Source organism: Aquarana catesbeiana, linkage group LG03 (genome assembly GCF_042186555.1).
Source record: "Aquarana catesbeiana isolate 2022-GZ linkage group LG03, ASM4218655v1, whole genome shotgun sequence".
In the NCBI taxonomy this organism is placed as follows: domain Eukaryota; kingdom Metazoa; phylum Chordata; class Amphibia; order Anura; family Ranidae; genus Aquarana; species Aquarana catesbeiana.
Window position 1 is genome coordinate 145,328,724 of NC_133326.1, and position 24,593 is coordinate 145,353,316.

A 24,593-nucleotide genomic window follows, 5' to 3' on the forward strand; every position below is an offset into this window, starting at 1 on the left:
CTGGCAGAATTTATGATTGGCCATTTTTCAGAGAATATGAATGATAACACAAAAACTTTTCTTTCACTCATGGTTAGTGTTTGGCTGAAGCCATTTATTAAGAAACAACTGTGTTTACTCTTTTTAGATCATAATCACAACAGAAAGTACCCAAATGACCCTGACCACAAGTTTATATACCCCAGCTCTTAATACTGTGTATTGCCCCCTTTAACATCAATGACAGCTTCAAGTCTTTTGTGGTATTTATGGATGAGGATCTTTATCTTCTCAGATGGTAAAGCTGTCAATTCCTCTTGGCAAAAAGCCTCCAGTTCCTGTAAATTCTTGGGCTGTCTTGCATGATCTGCACATTTGAGATCTCCCCAGAGTGGCTCAATGATATTGAGGTCAGGAGACAGATGGCCACTCCAGAACCTTCACTTTATTCTGCTGTAGCCAATGACAGGTCGACTTGGCCTTGCATTTTGGATCATTGTCATGTTGGAATGTCCAAGCACGTCCCATGCGCAGCTTCCTGGCTGATGAATGGAAATGTTCCTCCAGCATTTTTTGATAACATACTGCATCTTGTCATCAATTTTGACCAAATTTGCTGTGCCTTTGTAACTCACATATCCCCAAAACATCAGCGATCCACCTCCGTGTTTCACAGTGGGAATGGTGTACCTTTCATCATAGACCTTGTTGACGCCTCTCCAAATGAAGTGTTTATGGTTGTGGCCATTTAGCTCGATTTTGGTCTCATCACTCCAAATGACTTTGTGCCAGAAGGTTTGAGGCTTGTCTCTGTGCTGTTTGGCGTATTGTAGGCGGGATACTTTGAGGCATTTGCGTAGTAATGGCTTTCTTCTGGCGACTCGACCATGCAGCCCATCTTTCTTCAAGTGCCTCCTTATTGTGCATCTTGAAACAGCCACACCACATGTTTTCAGAGAGTCCTGTATTTCATCTGGTTATTTGTGGGTTTTTCTTTGCATCCCGAACAAATTTCCTGGCAGTTGTGGCTAAAGTTTTAGTTGGTCTACATGACCATTGTTTGGTTTCAACAGAACCCCTCATTTTCCACTTCTTGATTGGAGTTTGAACACTGCTGTTTGGCATTCTCAATTCTTTGGATATCTTTCTATATCCCTTTGCAGTTTTTGACAGTTAAACTACCTTTTCCCACAGATCCTTTGACAATTATTTTGCTTTCCCCATGACTCAGAATCCAGAAACATCAGTGCAGTACTGGATGAAAGATGCAAAAGGTCTGTCAGGAGTCCAGAAACCCACTAATTACAAGCAAACAGATCACAAGTGAGGATGGTTACCTTTAATAGCCATTCAAACCCCTTTGTGTCAACTTGTGTGCATGTTATCAGGCCAAAATCACCAAGGTATGTAAACTTTTGATCAGGGTCACTTGGGTAGTTTATGTTGTGATTATGTTTCAAAAAGAGTAAGCACAGTTGATTGATAATAAATGGCTTCACCCAAACACTAACCATGAGTGAAAGAAACGTTTTTGTGTTATAGTTCATATTCTTAGAAAAATGGCCAAGAAATCATAAATTCTGCCAGGGTATGTAAACTTATGAGCACAACTGTAATTATATAGATTTTTTTTTAAACTTTACATGTTAACCAATGAAACAAATTGGCCAACTATGTAAGAAAATAATCATTAGTTGCAGCCCTACGTTGCAGGGCACCACAATACACTTGTTTTTGGTTCATCCTGGTAATTTGAATGGGCTGCTTAAACTCAAGTTATGGTGCAATGTGATGGAAATTCATAAAAAGCACCAGAACAATGTGAAGAAAGTTAAAGTGTAATTAAAGCTAAAATCAAAAATGACATAGGATAGTCTAACTAGCATTACCATAGCGGTCTCTTTGAGTCCTACTGTAACAGTTTATTTCCAGGTGATCCAGCCAGTAAGTCTTTTTCAGCTTTAACAGACCAAGCTGTGCAGCAAAAAGTGTCAGTAAAAGGGTTGAGACAAATCATTTAAAGTGGAAGTAAACCCTCCTATCGTTTTCAGTCAAGGAAGCTGCCATCTTGGCCTCTGTTTAATCTTCAACTGCCATGATGCTGCACATGTGATCAGTTATGACACCAGCCATTGGATGGTTTGACAATTTGGTTGAGATCACAACCAATGTGACAGTTACATTTCCGGCATGTGCTGGAAATGTAACTTTTTTGAAACTTAAAGTGGAGTTCCACCCACTTTTACAACTCTTCAGCATCCCTCACTAAACTGTGCACTGTAAACGAATTGGATATTTAAAAAACATTTTTTCTCAGCACCTACTGTATATTTGCTGTATTCATTTTTCACTTCCTCCTCCCTGGCCACGGCCCATCGCATCATTTCCTGTTTGCAATGCCTTCTGGGAAGGGGCGGCAACTTCCTCTGATACTGCCGTTGATATGGAAACCTGACCTGAAACCTATTACACTGCTTGTGCTGCACTGAGCATGTGCGAGATCTGCAAGGTTGAGATCCAGGAAGAAATACAGTCTGGCTTCAGATGCCCACGGCCTGCTGTAAGTTTATAAAATAACAAACTACTGCTATAAACTAACAAAACAGACCTTAGTTTACAGACTAACTTTACTAGAATACATTAGGCTTGTGTATTATAGGGGTATTTTTACTTAAAAAGTAGAATTTCTGCCTGAACACCACTTTAAATCTATGGGTTCACTTCCGCTTTAACACTGATAAGTCAGGATTGTCAGCTTTTATTCATTTATGTAAAACCTTCATCACAAAAAGGGAAAACAAAACTATTGCTGAACAGCATGGCCTGTTACAGGAAGTGGAAAAACAATAGACTTACTGTGTGAATTCTAGTGAAAGAATGCATCATATTTGTATAACAACTTGTGTTGGTATATCTGTTTAAAAAAACATTGTGGGAATTTTTATAAAAATGGGAGCAGACAATTTGCAGCAGCTGTGCATAGCAACCAATCAGCTTCCATCTTTAGCTTATACATTTAGGCTTTGAAAATGAAAGCTAGAAGCTGGTTGGTTGCCAAGCACAGCTGCTCCAGATTCTGGCTGCTCCAGTTTTGATAAATGCTCCTTGTTACTTAAACCTAGAACCTCAGCCAAAACCTTTAATCCTATTTTGATAAGAGTGGGGAAGGGTTAAGTCCATTAGCCGTATAATGGTGTGGGAACAGTGAGAAGACCTGCTCTGATTTTCTGCCCTGCTGCCACCAGGGTTAGAATTGGGTAAAAATCTCCTCTGCAAGAACACAGCCATTCTAACCCCTCCTAGCTCTCAACTGGAATTGCACTTCAAGCATCTTTTCTGTAACTAGAGTGAAGTTTATGAGCATAAATTTAACCTAAAGCACATATTCCACACCTAAAAATCAGATGAGGGATATCTTTTTATTGTATTTGAAGACTTATACCTGTACAGGCAGATAAAAAAAAAAAAAACATGCATTTAATTTATGTACAGTCACCAAGTTCCCAACAATGCATTATTATATTCAAGATACTCAAAGTATTTACAGTATATGCAGATAACAGCACAGTAAATAAGATGGGCAGAGAAATTCAGAGAAACATCGACTGACCAATTGTAACTTAAAAAAAAAAAAAGAAAAACTTTATTACAGCATAATTAGTTTCTTGCAACCATCATGTTAACATCAGGTAACATGTACCTTTCACATTGAACTATATTAAACACCTTTTGTTAGTCTGTTCAAAACATACCGTCTGACCTTCTACGACATACAAGAACCATCTACATCTCACGTGTGCCATATACATGGCCCATAATTCCTAAACAGTGGTCCCAACCTGTGGTAGTCTGAGCTACAATAAAAAAAAAAAAAAAAAAAAAAAGCGCCTAAGCATAATTAAAAAACGCTGGTAGCCAGGAGTGATTTGGCTCTTATAAGCTACCTGTTGGGGACCTCTGGCCTAAAAGTCTGCTTGCCAAAAAACAATAATTCATTACTCATAGCCCTGAGTCTACAGCACATAACTCCTTCATTATTAGCTACATCTCTCTCGCTCTAAAACCTTATAACATACAAAAAATTAAAGTTTAAACCTTCTAAAACTGAAGGAAGAATGGAAAAAGCCTGACAATGCTTCTGTGTTCAGCTGCCCTGAAAATGTTTTGCTGAAAAAATAAAAATAAAATGCATTTAGGGAAATCAAAATGCAGTCTTTAAAATCTTCAAAAATACAATAAAACTGATTAAAAACCCCTCTAAACTACATTAAAAAATTAAATACTTGGCAAAACACAAAAGGAATGTACAGTAAACAAGAAAAAAAATTCCAGTAGGTAACATGAATAACCTGTTAACCTCAGAGTCTGTTTTTTTCCACGAACATGTAAGATTGCTGTAGAATGGGCACCGCCACAAAATGAACTGGCTCAGGTTACAGGCAGCACTTTTCAAGGGTTTGCTGCCAGGGAAGTCTAAACAAAAACACCAAATATAGCCATAGTTACTCGATATCACTTTCCTCTTGGAATCTCCCACATTGCTTGCAGTCTCCAACAAATGTGAGGTTATATATATATATATATATATATATATATATATATATATATATATATTTATATATTTGTACTTCAAACAGAAGACATTTTTTCAAATAGAAACAGGAAAAAAAAAAAAAAATGGATACCGATGTAGAATTCTTCATTATTTAAGTATCCCCCCCTCCCCAAAAAAAAAAAAAAACAGACTCCGATTTTAACAGTGTTAACTGCATACCAGTAGCTGCCACTGAAAAGAGAACTGGGAAAGTAACAAATACAGTAGGATCAGTGAAAAAAATCCCAGTATGCTCACATTAAAAGATAAAAATATACATATGTATAAATAACAAGTCCAGCCGAAAGGCACTTTTCCAATTATACTAAAGTTTCTTTTCTTTTCATGCTCTGTTGTGTTTTGTCTCGAGATTTCCGGCTTCCTGTCAGAGCTCTTTGGAGTTTCCCTGGCTTTGGATCCTCTGGTGAGCCCACAACGGAGCTGTCTGCATTTTCTTCAAGGTCCATTTCTACAATGCCAGATATTGTAGATGACCTTCGCTGGGCATTTGTGTTCTGAGCTGGGGGATGATTTTCTTCACATTCCTCACTGAGGTCAGGAAGTTCTTTTAGTTCAGTTGGTGAAGCGTTCTGATATGGGGCAATGGCCGTTCTGATACAGTTCAACCATTGCTGCTTGTGAAAGATGTCATTGGCTTGGAGAGTGTGACTCTGGCCTATGCAGGCTTCTTGAAACCGAACTCGAAAGATGTTTTTAGCTAAAATGTAAAAGAAATGCATGACTTAGACAAAAGATAATACAAATATTTTGCCTTTAAAACCTGTTTTACTTCAACAACTATTTCAACTAGAGGCAGAGGTTTAATGCACATGGGTTGATTTACTAAAACGAAAGTGTGCAAAATCCAGTGCAGCTGTGCATGGTAGCCAATCAGCTTCTAACTTCAGCTTGTTCAATTAAACTGACAAAAAAAAAATGGAAGCCGATTGGTTTCTATGTAGAGCTGCACCAGATTTTGCATGCTCCAGTTTTAGTAAACCCCACAGTGTTTCGTGTATGAATGGTTCTGGAGTTGCATGCTTGTCAGAGTGCATTAAGCATACTTATCCCCACTAATTGGTAAAAAAAAAAAATAAATCACTTTCAATTTTTTATGCTGTAAACATTTCAGTCATATTCTACAAATTAAATAATAACTTTTGGCATAACAGAACCTTGCACACAATAAAAAAAATTAAAAAAAACACAACACTATTGTGCCTGAACATTAAGACCCCTTTCACACTGACGCAGTTTTCAGGCGTTTTAGCACTTAAAATAGTGCCTGAAAACTGCCTCTCATTCTTTTGAATGGGTGCTTTCACACTGGGGTGGTGCGCTTGTAGGGCAGTAAAAAAGTCCTGCAAGCAGCATCTTTGGGGCGTGTTTGCAGCGCTGTAGAAAAAAAAAAAAAAAAAATCTCCAAAAACACCCCTGCCCATTGAAACGAATGGCCAGCGCATTAAAAGCATTTTGAAAGCGCCGCAAAAGGGATCTTTTTTGGGGGGGTTTTTTAAGGTCACATTGTCACGTGACCTTAAAAAAAGCGACCCGCTAGCGCCCGAAAAGCGTCGCAAAAAATGACCGGCGCGTTAGTGGCGGTTTTAGCTGCGCTTCAGTGTGAAAGGGGTCAAAAAGATACCCCACAGGCATCTCTGAAAATCAACAAAATCCTGAAAAATTGTATCTATGATCACCTTCAGATTTCTAAATATACCCCTAGCCAAAAGAGAACTTGGGATAGATCTACAAGCCAGGCTTGATTTTTCCATAAGATAACCTTTTTCTCAAGAGGACATTGACACCAGGGGCTCATGCTTGTGCCATTTTTGAATACTTGTGCCACAAAAGGCCACATGTGTGAAGCTCTCTATAGCCATCAGACCATTTTAATACACCCAATCTGATGTCTATCATCAGTTCGAACCTGATCCAAGGCTCTCAGTATATGGCAGAAGCTGTAGTCATTGTTAATACTTTCACAATATCCTGGGGCAGGAATTATTTTTTAAAGTTAAACTCCTAGCAAATGGCTAAATTCATAGTTATAAAAATATGAACTGTGTTGTCTGCCAAATTATTTAGAATTCTATCCAGTCATTTTTGTGATCGCAACAATCTTGCCAGGGGAAGCACCCAGTAGGGTGATATTTCTTTCTGTTAAGAGTTAAAGAATACAGTGGTGTCATCTCCCTACTCAAATCCTATTTTACAATGGAGTAATAACACTGACAAGTCATCAACTTTGCTTTTTCATCCTGTCAGCATGTTTATGTAAAAGAACCTGATTGGCTCTTAGTGCTGCCCCTCCCTCTCCCTGTCAGAGTGCTGCTCTGCAGAGGGTTATAGGAAGCTGATATCAATATAGAGTTAGTTGTGTGCAAGAATACATTATTTGCAATATATTTTAGAAACAGGTAACATCCAAATGTTAAGCATACCTTTGTCTGAGTTGCTAAATGCCCCTCTGAAGGAACCACCCATCCTCACGTCACCATCTTGAAGATCCTCCAGCACCAGCTCACGGACAGGAATTGGTTGTCTATACACCTGATAGCACTGACGCTCATTACGTGTAATTGGACGTGTTAGAACCAGAATATCTTGAAACATGAAGAGATACAGCTTCTGTGGAGAAGAAAAAAAAAGCCTTTGTAAAACCCAACAAAGTAAACCTACTAGAAACAAAAATACAAAATCGCTCTACTTTCAGTCTATAGGTATAATATAAAAGATTCCTCCAAGAACTAGAAACTAGAAGTTTTCTAACTTTTTCCTAAGACTTAAACAATTTAGAACGCAACTTCTAGACTTTGGAGGCAAAACTGAATATATCTAAATACAACATTTATTTTGCAAAAGAAAGTCTTGAATGCAATAAGTGCACTTTGATACACCATTTCATCACATATAAATTGCTTTCATACACATTGAAAATGCTTTAAAAGATGTGCTTTGCTGTGACAAAGATAATTGGGAATTGTGCTGTTTTGCAATTAAGTATTGTATTCTAAAAGCCTCATTGAGTGATATCCTGCTTTCTTTTGAACTATATCTATAGATTTATTAGATAAGAAGACATCCCCTATCACTATAGTAGATGTAAAGTTTCACAAAAGGAGGAAATGCACACTGCTAAAGTGATCAGTTGCTTATCCAGTCACCATACAATATATAGAAGATATACCATCTGTACTATCTCATTTCATATTATACCAAGATCACTTACATGGCCATTTTTATTCTTCAGCTCGCCATGACACAGAAGCGATTTGCTTGATTCTATCAGAGGGTCTCTTTGTTTGTCATCAAGATACTCCAGCTTGTCAATGTAATACTGGCAGTCAGACTCTCCCTTTTTCAAGTTAATGTCTGCAAGTACTCCTTGGATTAAGCATAGCTGAAAAATAATACAGACTGTTTCAGTGACATATAATCAGAATACAAATAGGTTACATCATTAAAAAAATTCTAGTGCCAATGTAGATGTGCTGTTAACGCATAAGGCTACAAACCTATATCCCATGTCACACTAGTGATTTTGTTCACAAACCTTCTCCTATGGCCTCTCGTCCTTGCTAGAGATCAAAGTTCTGCAGTATTACAGTGGGGTGAGAATGCAATTTCCAATACATAGAGTAGCAGCTGCACATCTTATTTTACCACCCATAAGGTGTCGCTGGCATCAGATTCACTAGTGTGACATGGGCCTTAGAATTAACAAGAATCAGTAATATCTAAATCTATTTGTTTAAATGAAGCATGCTCTGTGTGAACTTACAGCTTCCTCCAAACTCTTGCCGTCAGGATGCTCGTTAGGCGTGTGTCGAAGAATCTCTTTCAGCAGCAGGGGATATTTCACCAAACGGCTTCTGGGAATATCAAGAAAGCTCCAAAGGTCTAGCTTGCGACTGAATGGCGATTCCAGACACCGTTGCAGAAAGTCCTGGACCCGCCTGTCCAGCTTCTTTTGGTCTAGAAGAGCTTTGGCAGCAAGCTGGTTACTGCAATACCTCTTGTATGCATTTAAACGAGGTAGCTGGTGATAGAAAATACATTGTCCTTGTTAGAGATTTATATATATATATATATATATATATATATATATATATATATATATACACATATATACACACACACACATACACGTATGCAAGATAAAGTACAGATTAGCAACTGAAATGCCTGTAAAACTTACCCAATTAACAAGAATTTGGCCAATTTGCCCAACAGTCCCATCTGCCCTTGTTGCTTCTCTAAGCTTTGCAAGAAATTCTGAAATAGAGGAAGAAAAAAAATGAAGACATTTGACACATGCAAGAAGAGATAAATGGATAAAAAAAGATCGGATATAGATTTCACATACCTTCATGTAGAGGTATGTAAGCATCAAGGTCTCCAAATATCTGTGCAAGCTCATCCTCTGACATTATAGATAGTTTCAACATTGGATCATGGTAGGCCTTTCTTGCCAACTTGAGGTCTTCAATCAGGTCTTGCTCTCCTCTGGTCATTTCATATATGGCCTTTAAACCAATTAAAAGCACGAGTGAGAATATAATTTATGATTTCGGGAAGTAAGAACCAAGTCAAAAATGGATTGCTGCCATAAAGACTAGTTTTTATTTAATAGTCCACCCTGAGCAGATAGTTTCTCAAAGCAAAGCAGTGGGGTTGGATTTACTAAAACTGGAGAGTGTAAAATCAGCTTTTTTTTTTTCCCCAAAGCTCAATTGAACAAGCTGAAGTTAGATGCCGATTGGCTACCATGCACAGCTGCACCAAATTTTGCACTCTCCAATTTTAGTAAATCAACCCCACTAAGTCAACAACCTATTTAAATCCTGCTTCCCATGTGCTTCTCTGCCCTTTTGTCACATTTCACACCAGTAGGCGTTTATCCATTATTAACTTAGCAATACAAGCCAAGCTAATTCCACCTGCTTCCTTTATGATAATATGGTGTTACATTTTGTGATTAACCGTCTCATTAACATTAAATGTAAGGCTTAGCTTAAAACACACCTCTTGTCGTTTAATTTCTTTGGTGCTCAGAGTTTCTTTCATATTGACATCTAACATCTCAGACCACAGGATGCTATTCCTTCTTTTTGGAGGTGTAGGAGCAGCCATCTTGCTACAGGCCTTGCTTGTACTGTTCGGAGACTTGTTGTCAGCACGCATGGTGAATGACTGATCAGGAGAAATAGAAATACGTGATTGTGAGGCAAGCCATTGTTCAAAACATTAAAACATAGTAACATTTCACATATAGGAAATCATGTTGCAACCACTGAAGTAAGCTCTTGAACAAAATGTCTGTACAAATATGGACCTATCTACTGCTAAGACTTATATGCAGTGAGGTAGTAAAAAAATAATATATAATATATACATATACATACACAAAACCATGTACAATATGATCAAGAGCACCACAGTTAAGATATCCATGTCATTGGTTTTCTATTTACCTGGATGGTTTGGCCAAAGCGCCGAACTGCGCCATTTCTCACAGGAGATATTAAATTGGCTAACGATGTTACACGTGCAAGAGGCCGTACTCTCTTATTGCTGGGCTCCTACAAATGCAAAATAAAACAATACTTTAATCAAGGTGAAGCAGAAACATTTTATTTTAGGCCCTGAAGCTAGAAGAATGCTCTCAAATCACACATTCTCCAAACATAAAATGAATATGCAATGCTAACCAGCACACACTGGAACGTAGACAATACAGACTAATGTAGTTTAGTCTGTCTGCACGCAAGCTGTATTAACCAGAACAACAAACGTAATCCAAGTAACTGTTCAAAGGGCAGTCTCTTCATGCAGAAACATCTCTAAAATTCCTAAGTGAAGCATTTGCAGAAATAATTAGCTGGAACTGAACTAATGCTAACATTTTATGAAAACATAAAAAGCTAAAAGATTAGATTATAGAAAAACTACCTTTTAAAATCACTGATCAACCACAAGAGTTGCTGTTCTTCTAAGCCCTCTGAAGTAGTGCTAAAATTAGTCCGCAAGCTCTGCTCAAGTTACAGACAAGAGCAGGTTCTGCAATATGGATCATTATTGTGATAGCACAATCTTAACACTGTTAACTCTAGTTAAAACTCTTCAACATAATGGGATAGACATGAAAACTTCCTGATATAGCCCCGTCTCATACAAGGTGTTCTATTGTTGAGTTACCAAGAGATCTACTCCAATGTATTTATTTATACCAAAAACAATCCCTTGAGCTCCAGTCTACGAATCAACACAACAAATCAAGTAACATTTATCACAAGCTCCTCTATCAAATGGCCAAATTTTAGGTATATGCAGCAATAAAAATGCAAAGCCACAAGTCAACATTTTTTTTTAAATGCCACCAATGAAGAAAAGTACTAATCTCATTATTTGATCATCCATCACTGTACAAAAGGCATGTGGCAAAGGTTTAGATTTTAGTTGACTTGTTCATATTAATTGTATGTAGAGCAAAGGTAATGGAGGACTTCCCTCTTGACCTAACTCCTAAAAAGAAGTCAAACAATGAACAATGGTTTTCTATGTCCAGTGAAAGACAGGTGTTAATGTCTTTATGACATATGTCGGCGTCACATTACATGAGAAGCAACACAAGTCGTAAGGGCACATTTTTAACATTTGGCTCACAGAAGACAAGGGCTCTCTTGTTTTAAATACAGAAAAGTATGCAGTCAAGACCTAAACCACTTGCTCTATATGTTGGGAGGGTAATAAAACAGCAGCAACCTAGAAAACTGGTTTTGCTGGAATCTCAACGTACTTCAAGGATCTTCGCAGGCACCAGAATTAAGCAAAAACAGCAGGAAAATACACTAGGACCTAATGTATTGCCACAATCACCCATATACAGAACTCCTTTCACAACCACCTCTTATCTGTTCTTTTAGGGGTTCAGGTCAAAAAAGCATTTCATTCTGCAGTTTTGAAATATTGCAGCCATAAAAAAAAAAAAAAAAGAAAGAAAAACTAAAAGCTTAGTAAAAGATCTACCAAACTGCAGTTACATTTTTCAGACTATGCAAAAGGGACAGGGAACAACCCATTTTCTATAGGTGGTCCAAAAAAAAAAAAAAAAAAGGGACAGACATAACCATCTTGAATCATGTACAATTATTGTATTACATGATCATTGTATTATATGAACTTCAAGTACAAAATCACACGGCCCTTCGGTATCCAGGGCCCAGCATGAACTTACTAAAAACCAGAGCAAATCGAACTATAACCCACACCCTGAGACGATGAAGAAAACGACAAAAAATGTACAAATCCAAGAAAACCCTCAAAGAGTTTGTAGTCCTACACATTCTTCAAACACAAGCTCACAACTGTTCCTTTCTTGAAAGGAGGCATTGAGGGAAAACACCACTTCAAACGATTATATAGACAAGAAATGACCAGAAAACACAAACTGACCCTTTAGATAAGACACTCTGTTTTAACAGGATAAAAAAGAAAAGCTTTATTGGTATGGAAAAAAAAAAGAAAAAGAAAAAAAAAAAAAAAAAAAAAATGGATTCCCAATTTTACACACAAGTTAAACAACGTAACAGCTGAAAGCATGTTTCCTTAAACTCTACATAAAGAAGGCAGTCAGTTCCTTGAGATCAGAATTTAATCCCTTCTATTTCAATACACGATACCACTGACAACACATTCAATCACTTGACAAGCAGTCTACAAGACGGAAACATTCAGGTTTAAGGCTGCAGCTCAAATCTAAATGTTAGAGTTTGGCTTATAAAAAAACTTTAAGTGTACCAAATGGCAGCGATACGAGAGAGGTCTTCAGAAACGTATACACAATAGATCACAGATACTGTAAAGAAGCCTATATAAAAATAGCTTAATGCAGAAAATGTTATTGAAAATATATGCATACCTCTAACTCCTTTGAAGCTGGATTCTGAACTGCTAGGACCTGAATAGTCCTTTTGATAGGTAACAGACCACCGATTTCATCATGAGCCACCATACTTTATAATATTTCCCGCACAGTAGTCACAGCTAATCCACTTTAGAGGTTCTGCTCTGCGCGGAGCAGCTACTTGCTCATAAACTAGTCTCCGATGTGCTAAGAAACACTCACAGCTCCTTCCCATACTGCATACTTCCCTGGCTGCTACTAAAGTGAGCACTGAAAAGTCGGATGACAGTTTTGTACTTAAAGGGGGGCGGAGCAGATCCAGCTGCCTTCTGGGCATGTTCCCATGGACTAGCATGTCATTTGCCTGACAGCTGCTACACCTACACTCTATGGATCAAGTTACACACAGTGTTCAGCTAAGGCTGGGGATCTCACAAAGCAGCTAGTTTCTCTTCTCTACAAGCAACCACATAAAAGAGGAACAAAACTTTATTTGAGCAGTTACAGAAAAAGATACATCCGGTTTAATATGTACATGGCATGTAATAGAGTACAGGTGTCCACACATCTAAGGCCCCTTTCACAAAGGCATTCTGATCAGGTCTGTCTGTCTTTCAGGTGGCCTTGATCAGAAGGTCCATTCCCTCTTATGGACAGGCAGGTGTAAACAGATTTGTGTCCGTTAATACCTGCCTATCTCCGTGTCAGCCTAACCACTTTAGCGCTGGAAGATTTTACCCCTTCATGACCAGACCATTTTTTTGCCATACTGCACAGCGCTACTTTAAATGGTAATTGCGCGGTCATGCAATGCTGTACCCAAACAAAATTTATAGAATTTTTTTCACACGAATAGAGCTTTCTTTTGGTGGTATTTGATTACCACTGGGTTTTTATTTTTTTGCAATATAAACAAAAAAAAAAAAAAAAACTGAAAAGTTTGAGAAAACACAAATAATATTTTTTACTTTCTGCTATAAAACATCCAAAAAATAAAGTTTCTTATTACATTTTGGCCAAAATGTTTTCTGCTAAGTCTTTGGTAAAAAAAAAAAAAAAAAAAAACACAAACTATTGTATATATACTGTAATTTTTTTTCTTTTTTATATACACTGCTAATGGCGGCGATCAGCGACTTAAAATGGGACTGTGATAGTGCGGTGAACAATCTGACACTGGAGGGAACTGACTGCCACTGACATCACTAGTGACATTAATACAGTGATCAGCTGCTTTTACTACTAGACCTCTCAATTTCTCTTCCCAGATTTGCAGGGATGATAAACTGACAGATAACTCCCTCTGTACAGAGCTCTGTGTTGTTTATCAACACAGAGCTCTGGGCTGCAATTGTACACAGCTGATTAGCAGGTCCCAACTGTGACTTGCTGACAGGCCCCCACTGTGTACAATCACAGCAGGTGCTGGGCGGGGGTGCACACCCTAAACTTGGAAGTAGGCAGCGACAGACAGGTATGTCGCTTTGCCTACACCGGCTGATCGCCCACAGTACTTTGTGGGCAGCAAGTGGTTAAAAAAAAAAAAAAAAAGAAGAGGATTCTGTCCTCTTCCGTTTAGATGGAGCGGATCGGAGATAGTTGGGTGTAGACAGACAGCAGAGCTGGTTTACTCCTGGCCGGCCAGACAACAGAGCAGGCTCTCTCCATGTCCACCCTGCAGAATCTGAGCGGATGTGTCATCCACCCGCTTTGCTCTGATCAGCAGGTGAGCTGTGAGCTGTTCCGCTGCTGACTGAAAGCGGCCTAAAGAACAAGGCTAGGTTCACATTTGTGTGATGCAGAAACACACAAAATCACATGCTTTCCTGCACCACACAAAAAATGTGCATCCCTTTTGCAGATGCGGCGGTGCCTTTAACGGGTAATGGCACCCCAATGCACCTTGCGGAATATTATACATGGCAAAGTACCATGCGTTTTGGTGCAGTGCAATAAAGAAATGCATATAAGTAGGAGTTGCCCTACCACAGCTTAGGGTAACGCACGTGTGCTGCTGCATCGCACAAATGTGAGCCTAACCTATCCTAATGCACAAACTTATAAAAATATTCTTTCCTAATAAACACTATTTAAACTGCTGCATCCAAATTTTATAAATATACTACATGGATGTTATGTGGGCGCTCTACCCCTTTGTGAGGAGGGGAGAGAGCGGAGAGAACCACTGCTCTTGTGCACAGCGCTAGATCGAGATCTGCACAGGCAAGTATAATGGGGGGCTAGAGGGGGATCCTCATTAGAAAAGTTTTTTTTTGTTGCCTTAATGCAGAGAATGGATTAAGAAAAAAAGCATTAAGGCTTTAGAACATGGGTGCTCAATCCGTTACCCAGAGCCTTCAGATATGGCCCGTGACCTCAAATCAGGGAAGCGCATGCCTGGGGTTGGTAACCTATTGATCGTAATGTGGGCTTGCTGACCCACCATCCCAGAGCATCGGAGTGCAGTAAGCTGGCAGAGAAGAAAACAGGATGCCACGGAGAGAGCCGCATAAGCTTATACTTCCCCTGTAGCATTGACTCCTGGCCCAGGCTGAGTGATACCAAGTGTATTCTGCCTCTTTTCTAGCAGCCTGGAGGGCTGTACTTCAGCCCCGGAAGGATCTACCCCCTTAATGGCCAAGCCATTTTTTGCGATACAGCACTGCGTTACTTTAACTGACAATTGTGTGGTTGTGCGACGCTGTACCGAAACAAAATTGATGTCCCTTTTTCCCCACAAATAGAGGTTTTTTGTGGTGGTATTTGATCACCTCTGCGGTTTTTATTTTTTGCGCTATAAAAAAAAAAATAATAATTTTTTACTTTCTGCTATAAAACATATCCAATAAAAAATATGTAAAAAAAATAAATAATTTCTTGTTTTGAGTTACAGAGGAGTTCTAGGGTTAAAATTATTGCTCTCGCTCTAACGATCGCAGTGATACCTCTTGTGTGGTCTGAACACTGTTTTCATATGCGGGCGCTACTCACGTATGCGTTCACTTCTGCACGCGAGCTCAGTGGGACAGGGCATTCTAAAAAAAAATTTAAAAAACTTTTAATTTTACTTTTTTTCTTACACTGATCTTTTAAAATAAAAAAATGGCGTCACTTTTATTCCTATTACAAGGAATGTAAACAAAGCATCACAGGACCTCTTAAATATGAGATCTTACAAGACCTCAGATCTCATATTTACACTAAAATGCAATAAAATTTTTTAAAAAAGGTCGTTTGGGGGGGGGGGAGTCCCTTTAAGAGCTTTGGGCGGAAGCGACGTTTTGCTATGGTATGGAGCCGGGTGGGGGCCATCTTCCCCTCACTCAACTCCATACCACACAGAGAGAATGATCTTCTGCCGCTGCTGGTGGCTCTGGTAAGCGGCAGAGGTCCCCTCTCCCGCCACAGATAAAAGTGATCTCGCGGCAAATCCACCACAGAGACCACTTTTATCTGAAAGCCAACCACCCGCTGAAGAAGTGGATACTGGGGTTATGGCAGCTGGCTGCTGCCATAATAACGATATTCCACTTCAGACAGCCGACGAATAACGACGGCGGGTGGTCGGCAAGTGGTTAAAGTGTATTTTCTTCCAAAAAATCTACATGTGCACATAAAATCATCTAAAAATATGCAACACTCACCATATTTATATATGGTGATCATATGCCCCCTTAAAAGCAAAGTACACCTTTGATTAAAAATAATAATAAAGGCACATATTTTTGCAGGTAAAAATTGTGCATTTATTTATTTTTTAAATGGGAGCCTGCACACACCGTCTTACAGCTCTATGCCAGTACCTCTGTACAGGCTGCCAGTTTCAGAGCTGTGGACAGTGTGAATGAACTACGAGTGCGCCGATCAGCATGCCAGCAGTTAATTTAAGCTACAAGCAGACAGGACTTGCAGTTTCTTTATTTACAGATTTCAGTGAATGATGTGGCTGTACGAGCAGAGCCCCCGACAGGAGCGCCATTTTCAAAATATGACAGTGGGTGCGGGGAGAAGAACCCCCGCCAATAGTCACACTGAGGGGGGCTGAGGGTGACAAGGGGGAACCAGACTGCCTTAATCCCTAAATATTGGTGTAGCATGTTCTAAAAGGTGAACTTAGCTTTTAATTGCCTCTTCTCAAGAGAATAAATTCAGTTCAGCGAATCTTTCCTCATAGCTGAGCTCCTCAATGCCTCTTATCAGTTTAGTTGCCCTTCTCTGCACTCTCTCCAGTTCTCGGATATATTTTTTGTGAACTGATGCCAAACAATAGACTGCATATTCTAGATGAGGTCTGACTAATGATTTTTAATACAAAAGATGTTTTGCTATAGGAACTGTAGCTTGATATTGCATGTTATGTCTATGATCTACAACAGGGGTAGGCAACCTTTTGAGCACAGTGTGCCGAACTTCACACTCTCAATCACGAAAATAATTTTTTATAAAGTAAATGCTAGTGTAACTACTTTAGTAGTTAGAAATTAGCATCCTGCACTCTCAAGCCTCAGATCAGCCCCAATTCATGCACCGTCACACCTCAGATCACTGTACCCCCTGCGCATCTGCCCCACCACTGTAACCCCCTGCTCATCTGCCCCACCATTGTAACCCCCTTTCTCATCTGCCCCACCATTGTAACCCCTTGCTCATCTGTCCCAACACTGTACCACCCTGCTCATCTGTATCACCACTGTACCACCTTGCTCTTCTGTCCAACCACTGTAACCCCCTGCTCATCTGCCCCATCACTGTAACCCCCTGTTCATTTGCCCCATCACTGTAACCCCCTGCTCATCTGCCCCATCACTGTAACCCCCTGCTCATCTGCCCCACCACTGTAACCCCCTTTCTCATCTGCCCCATCACTGTAACCCCCTGCTCTTGTGTTCCACCAATGTACCGCCTTTCTCCTCTGAACATCTGCCCTAACTCTGTACCTCCCTGCCCCCATCTCTGAACCCCTCCTGCTCATTTTCCCCACCGCTTTACCCTCCTGCCCCAGCGCTGTACCCTCTTCTCATCTAGGATATGCAGAGTGGTGAAAGGAAGCAGAGATGAGACACATCTACCTGTCCTGGCACACTTATCCTGCTGATTCAACTCTTGCATCCAGTCCACGTGCTTGTATGTGAGGTCACATACAAGCATCTGGAATGGATGCCCAATGATGAGCTCAGGTCAGGGGCATTTTCTGAAAGCAGTGGGCCTGTGTGCAGGATCATAAGTTGGGCCCTTGCAGCTGAGAAAAAGTGGGGCACTCTGCGCCACAAGAAAAGTTGGGTGTGATTTTCATTGCAATGAATACTGGCTATGGCTTAACAGGACACAGAGTGCAGGGGTTCAGTAGTAAGTTACACAAAGGTTGAGGAACAATTTCAACAAAGTTCACAGAAGCTCAACAGTAATTCCACAAACTGTCACCTGGTTGTGGTTTTCTCAATCACAGTGAAATCCCTTCTTTCCGAGATCGGTAGTGGCAACCAAGTGAGCCATCTGGGCAGGGCTAGTAGGACTACGACTGGCTTCAGCAGTAGCCAATCACAGTACTCCTCCTCCTGGAAACAGGGACCGACCCCCCTCCCCCCTAGCAGAACTGCACCCAATCCCAATTTCCAATCACAAAAGCTGACGATCGCAGCTACAGCAAAGTTAGTGAACCAAACAATGTTTCCCATCTTTTACAAGGTGTGGGGGCACAGTGCCGTCCCCTCAGTGCGGCGTGGGGGACTCTGAAATTGGAATGCATTAGTGTCTCACTGTCACTTCCCTGCACTGCTCTGCTGATGGGGAGGGAGTTGAGTGCCGGCAAAAGAGGCTTTGTGCTGCTTATGGCACCAGTGCCGGGGGTTGCCTACCCCTGATCTATCAGAACAGCCAGATCTTTCTCAACCATTGACTCCCCCAGCTGTTGTCCTCCTTGTATGTATGATACATGCGTGTTTTTAGCCCCCAAGCGCATTACTTTACATTAACATTAAACCTCATTTGCCACATTGATAGTATGAATCCCTAAAAAGGAACTGCAGTCTGCTCACATAATTTGTAATAAAAACATCTTTGCCATTCTGAAGCTTCCCTCCAACCACTTTGCATATTATTTCATATATACTGTGATTCTGTACTTGCCAAATATGCTGCAGAAATCGCTCTCTACTGAGTCTGGCTGAATACATTTTAACTGAGGGCAGCTGAAGCTGCTGCCTGTTCACTTCCTGGTTTTACACAGACACACCTCCAGCTGTGCAGCTATCATTGGCTCTCTTATGACTCATCCCCCCCCCCCCTTCCTGGCAAACTCATGAGAGAGAGAACTGTGCATGATATCATAAGCCTAGGCTTTTTACCAGACAAGAAACAGAAAGTGGGTTGTATAAGGCATTCACTTGCAGAAAAAAAATGGTTTACTATCCAAAGTTAAAAAAAAGGGCAGAAGATTTAACAGATGGAAAGTTGAAAAAAAATGACTGAAGTTCCACTTTAATAACTACTCTGATATATTCAGATATCTTCCCGACTAGAGAAGTTCATCTCCAGTTACTAGGTAAAGACTTTGATCCCTATTTAAATATAGGCACCATAATGGTCTTGTGCTAATCCAGTGAAGTCACTACAGTAAAAAAAGGGTCTCTTAAAATTAGAAACAATGGATTCAAAATAACAGAGCTCAACTCTTGAGGACATGCGTGTAATTTGTCTACATATTTCTAGACCACATCAATTTTTTGCCATTGTGCTGTGTCAATAATGTCCCCATATTATTGCTTGAGCTTCCCTATGTTACTTTGTATACACAGAGATGAAGAAGGTATTTAATACATGTAGCGTAAACCCCGTAGGTCAGTCAATATGGTCAATAACTAGGCAAGCAAAAAATGGATTAAAAATGGTAATAAACACAATTTAGCATACAAAAGGGATTAACAGTAAGGACTAGGCATAAGAGTAATCTACCGAGTGCTGGAACTATACTGCCAGAGTGCATTTATGGCGGCGATGCTAGTCCTAGACCGACTGGGTATTCACTGTCCAAAAGAAAAGGAGGATGGTAGTGAAGGAGGCAGGGGAACAAAGGGGGCTTGCAGAATAATTATTACAGGATGACCAGTCCTTTGAGATGTCCTGCCTGCTAACGCTGGTTCAGTCAACGACAATCCAATTTAACCTGCATGCAGCATAGGTACAGTATAGTCTCGACACAGTGCAAGGCAAATGTGGTAAAGGTTTGGTATAATGCGGTATAGGTGCAGTTTAGATATAGAGTCTTGGCGTAGAGTGCAGAATGGGTGCTTTATAGATTGAGTACACTTGGTGTCCTGACCTATGTGGCACAGTCCCTGCTAGCAGTGGGCAAATAGCCCTCTCACCACTTCCTGGGGTGATGCGGTCACCCCTCACTGCAGAAGGTAGGGGGGCCTCGGTCTACTTCTGAAAGCTTCCAGTGATCAGCGGAGGGAAGCAGAGAGTGAGTGGACGCTCCAGTCTCCCTGCAGCAACAGTGCAGGTGCTGTGATGTGGGTGGTGCTGCCCTGCCCCCAGGTATTCTCATTCCTAGCCTCAGGCTGGGATCTTCACTAGTATGGTCTCCCGCTGTCAGGCGAATATCCAGACAGAGGTGCTCTCTCTCTCTAACCCTCTACCTGCCGACTCAAACTATAACTCCCAGGATTTTCAGCGCGCTGCATAGAAGTCTATGGGCTTGCTTGGCTTTAGCTCTCTCCCTGCCCCCTGGAGGAGAATGGTGCAGCACAACATTAGTATCTCAGTAGATACTCCATATGAAGAATATTGGGAGGTTTGCCCTGCTCCCTTTTGCAACCTGTTGTTCACTTTACATTTTTTGTGGCCTCGATTTCCTTTTTATATACTCTTTGTAACATTTAAATTACAGGTTTCCTTAATTTTTATAGGTTTTTACATGCCCTTTTCTCATTTGTAGCTTCTCTAGGTGCAAGCCCCAAAGGTTTTATTTTTAGCCTTTTAAACTTATTGCCCATGTGAATGTATTTTGCAGAGTTTGCAAACAGATATGAAACCTTCCCCCTGGTGGTCAGTGCAGAAGTGACCTCTCACATGGTCAGTGTAAGCAGGAGAATAATTTGACACTGCTCTCTTCACAGGGAACCCCCTAGTATCCTCTGGAGGAAGCCCAGGGTGCAGTTACACTTTAAAGCCCTGGTGCCCAACCTGTGGCCTAAGGGTGACCTGCAGCACTTTGGTACCTGTTGTTTGGCCCTCAGCAGTCAGTAGTGAGGACATTGATTTGAAAAGGGGATAATAATTGTGGTCACTAACAGCCTCCTGCAAGATGTCCTCAGTTTCTCACATTCTTCTGCAGTCTCTGAACACACTTGTAACATGTCCACAATATTTGACTATCCTTTCATCTAGTATGTCTGCAGTCTGACAGACTGTCAGCAGTATCACATATACTGAATGTTATTTTGTGCCCTTTTTGTACAGTCAGGAGCTACAATTGAGCCCCCCTTATATCTCCTAAGATGACAACTATGGCTTTAAAGTGCATCTTTAAATATATATTTTTTTACGTTTTGGTGTCTGGAAGGGTTAAATCTACTGTAACACCGTCACTGGAGTAGGAATAAACAGAAAACCCAAAATGTCAGGTTTGCCCCAAAGTAGGAGGCAAGAGAAAATCTCCCAATAAAGACATCTGCTCTGGTGACAGCTTCCTAACAAAAGGGATCTCCCTTTACTTCCTGTTGTAACACTGGGTGAAAGCGAAGGACGTTTAGATATTTTTTGCACTTCCCACAGAAAAGATTTTGCCTTCTGATAAACTTTAAGCTAAAAGATTAGCTTTTTTTTCTCTACATCTTTAGTGACTTTTCTTACCTGTAATGAAGTGTGTCCCACGTCGTGTAGGCTGCTGGATCCTGTAGAGATCTTCACTGCAGGGTGTCTGGTCCTCTTCCTTGGGCTATACTGCAATAGGGACATTGGGGAGGGTGGGGAATCTGCACTTACACTGTGTAAGAGCTGATTGAAGGAAAGGGACGGGACACCCCACCCCCTCCACATAGGCAGAGGAACGAAAGAACATGCAAACCTGTATTCTGAATAGACAAGCTCCCTGCTCATCTCCCTCCCCAACACAAATTTTGAGCTCATGTTATCTCATGTGTTGGAGAACTTGTCAGAAGTGACTCATGCTGATAACAGAGGAACCAAGCTTTGGAGAGAGACAAGTAAACTACTACAGATATATTTGCTTAGTTAAAATTTCACAAATGGGGTTTACAACCACTTTAACTGTTTACTCCAATGTAACAATCTTTGAATGGGGGCGAATTGGCTGAACGAAAAAAAAAAAATTTTTTCAGCCCCAGAAGAATTTACCCCCTTCCTGACCAGAGCACTTTTTGCGATTCAGCACTGCGTCGCTTTAACTGACAATTGCGCGGTTGTGCGACGTGGCTCCCAAACAAAATTGACGTCCTTTTTTTTCCCACAAATAGAGCTTTCTTTTGGTGGTATTTGATCACCCCTGCGCTTTTTATTTTTTGCGCAATAAACAAAAAAAGAGCAACAATTTTGAAAAAAAAAAAAAAAAACACATTATTTTTTACTTTTTGCTATAATAAATATCCCCCAAAAATATATAAAATAACAATTTTTTACCTCAGTTTAGGCCGATACCTATTCTTCTACATATTTTTGGTAAAAAAAAAAAAAAAAAAATCGCAATAAGCGATTATTGATCAGTTTGCGCAAAAGTTATAGAGTTTACAAAATAGGAGATAGTTTTTGGCATTTTTATTAATAATTTTTTTTTTAAATGGCGGCGATCAGCGATTTTTATTGTGACTGCGACATTATGGCGGACACATCAGACATTTTTGACACATTTTTGGGACCATTGTCATTTATACAGCAATCAGTGCTATACAAATGCACCGATTCCTGTGTAAATGACACTGGCAGTGAAGGGGTTAACCACTAGGTGGCAGTGTAGGGGTTAAGTGTGTCCTAGGGGCGTGTTTCTAACTGTAGGGGGGATGGCCTGTGTGAGACACGTCATTGATCTCTGCTCCGATGACAGGGAGCAGAGAACAGTGACACTGTCACTAGGCAGAACGGGGAGATGCATCTTAAAGGGGAACATACAGGTACGCGATTCTGCCTGTACGTGCCCTTCTGCCCCAGTGTGAGGCGGTCGGCAAGCGGTTAAAAAAAATATATACAGGAAGCCTTGGACACCAGGACATGCATTGTGCCTTGATATCTGTCCGAGTAAGTCCCAACTAGGGCTGGGAGATTTTCTTGAAAAAAAAACTCGATTCACGATTCGAATCGAGTTTTTTTTTTTGTACACCGCGCCGGTCCTGGGGAGCTTCAGGCAGGAGTTTTTAGGGGAGGCCGCGGCGTCCGCCCGAAGCCGCGGACTAGGCCAAAGCCGTGGCCTCGCCTAAAAACTCATGCCCGCAGCGCCTTAGGACCGGCGTGGTGAGAAAAAAAAAAAAAAAATCGATTTGCTTAAATTTTGAATCGATTTGACCTCTCAACTCGATTCAAGATTTAAATCGATTTTTTCCCCAGCCCTAGTCCCAACATCGCTGAGCACATTATCTGCATTATAACCGTAAAACAATTTTAAAACTATGACAGATTAATTTTAAGGTCCAGTACAAGCATGAACCATAGCAGGAAATGAATGCCATCTGCAAATATGATTTTGCAGCGCTGATTTAGAACAAGAAAAGTGTAAAAAGTTGAAGTTCGCTTTATAGGAGAAGAGCCAGAGCCACAGAGCAATCAGAGGTGTTTGATCGCTCAGTTCTCAGTCTTAGAGCCGACAGGGGACACATGCAAACCCATACTTCTCTTTTAAGCAGAGATAATCAGGACCTGTGAACAAATCAGTAATTACACTGAATGAAAAAGTAAAGGAACCATTGGACCTCATGGCTCCAAAGATGATCCATTCAAAGCTGCTTGGTTGAACAAGGTGTGCCTACTGAAAAGATTGTAACATTTACTAGTGTGCCACATTATGTTTTTCTGTTCCCAGCTTCCACTAAAGCACCCATAAACTACTAGAGAAAGTGCACCCTAGGTGTTCATCCAATTGAAATACAGGGGTCATATACCGTAATTAAGACCAATTAATTACACTGGAAATACAAGGGTTAAGCTGTAAGACCAATTAATTACTCTGGGCACTATTCCATACAATATGATCTGGTCTTGGGGAACATTTTATGCAACATGCAGTGCATTGGTGCATCTCAAAAAACTAGAATATAACCAAAAAGTCAAGTTCAATCATTTAATTCAAAAAAGTGAAACTCATATTATATAGATTCATTACACACAGTGATATATTTCAAGCATTTCTTTCTTTACATTTTTGATCATTATGGCTTACAGCTAGTAAAAATTTAAAATATTACATACGACCAATACAAAAAAAAAAAAAAAAAAAAAAAAAAAAAAAGATTTTTAATACAGAAATGTTGGCTTACTGAAAAGTATGTCCATGTACAGTATAGGAATGTAAAAATACCGCGCTAACAGAACAGTGGCAAAAAGCAGCAGCATACAGTGTGATAACACCAGAAAGTCTAAGGAATGGGGGAGGCTGCGCTAAAAAATGAAGTCCATGACGGTTAACATCAGGGAAAAGAAATGTCCGTTGGGAACATGAAAAATAATAATAACACTACAGTGTGCATATACAAACAGTGTGCCCAACCACCGTAGCTGTTGATTGAGCTTACCAGACGGCAAGCTTAAAAAGGCAGATGGCTATAGCCCAGCCAAGGCCTCCAAGCTTGCTGATGATCACAGTGTTCGGATGGCAGGGGATCACTCACTAAGGCCCACTTCCGGTTTCCACGTACTCAATAGAAAGCCCAGGTAGCCCAGAAGAGAAGAAGACTGGCCATAGTGTGATATCTTCCAAACATTTTATTATAAAACAAGTAGTCACTTACAGTTAAAACAGCGATATTGCGCATACGAAAGTCGGCCGGTATATACAAGATAAACGGAGCCCGTTCTCCTACTCTGATGGCATGGTGACGTCAGTGCGTACCCTCCCAGATGCAAACCCATACTTCTCTTTTAAGCAGAGATAATCAGGGCCTGTGAACA

General features: G+C 40.4%; 1 protein-coding gene across 2 annotated transcripts in view; it reads right to left on the minus strand.

Moving 5' to 3' along the window:
- Positions 1-3,379: 3,379 nt before the first annotated feature.
- Positions 3,380-24,593, minus strand: part of NET1 (neuroepithelial cell transforming 1) — a 54,878-nt gene continuing 33,664 nt past the window's right edge. Inside the window, exons 1-9 of one of the 2 annotated variants that reach the window (XM_073619406.1) lie at positions 12,495-12,776; positions 10,048-10,155; positions 9,599-9,766; positions 8,940-9,099; positions 8,772-8,848; positions 8,355-8,612; positions 7,803-7,973; positions 7,015-7,201; positions 3,380-5,291 (exon numbers count right to left, since the gene is read on the minus strand). In XM_073619406.1, coding sequence (XP_073475507.1) covers positions 4,894-5,291; positions 7,015-7,201; positions 7,803-7,973; positions 8,355-8,612; positions 8,772-8,848; positions 8,940-9,099; positions 9,599-9,766; positions 10,048-10,155; positions 12,495-12,587 — 1,620 coding nt within the window. In that variant the 5' untranslated portion in view covers positions 12,588-12,776 and the 3' untranslated portion in view covers positions 3,380-4,893. Of the gene's footprint in view, positions 5,292-7,014; positions 7,202-7,802; positions 7,974-8,354; positions 8,613-8,771; positions 8,849-8,939; positions 9,100-9,598; positions 9,767-10,047; positions 10,156-12,494; positions 12,777-24,593 lie in introns of those variants that run through there. The other variant, XM_073619405.1, reaches the window with a different exon arrangement.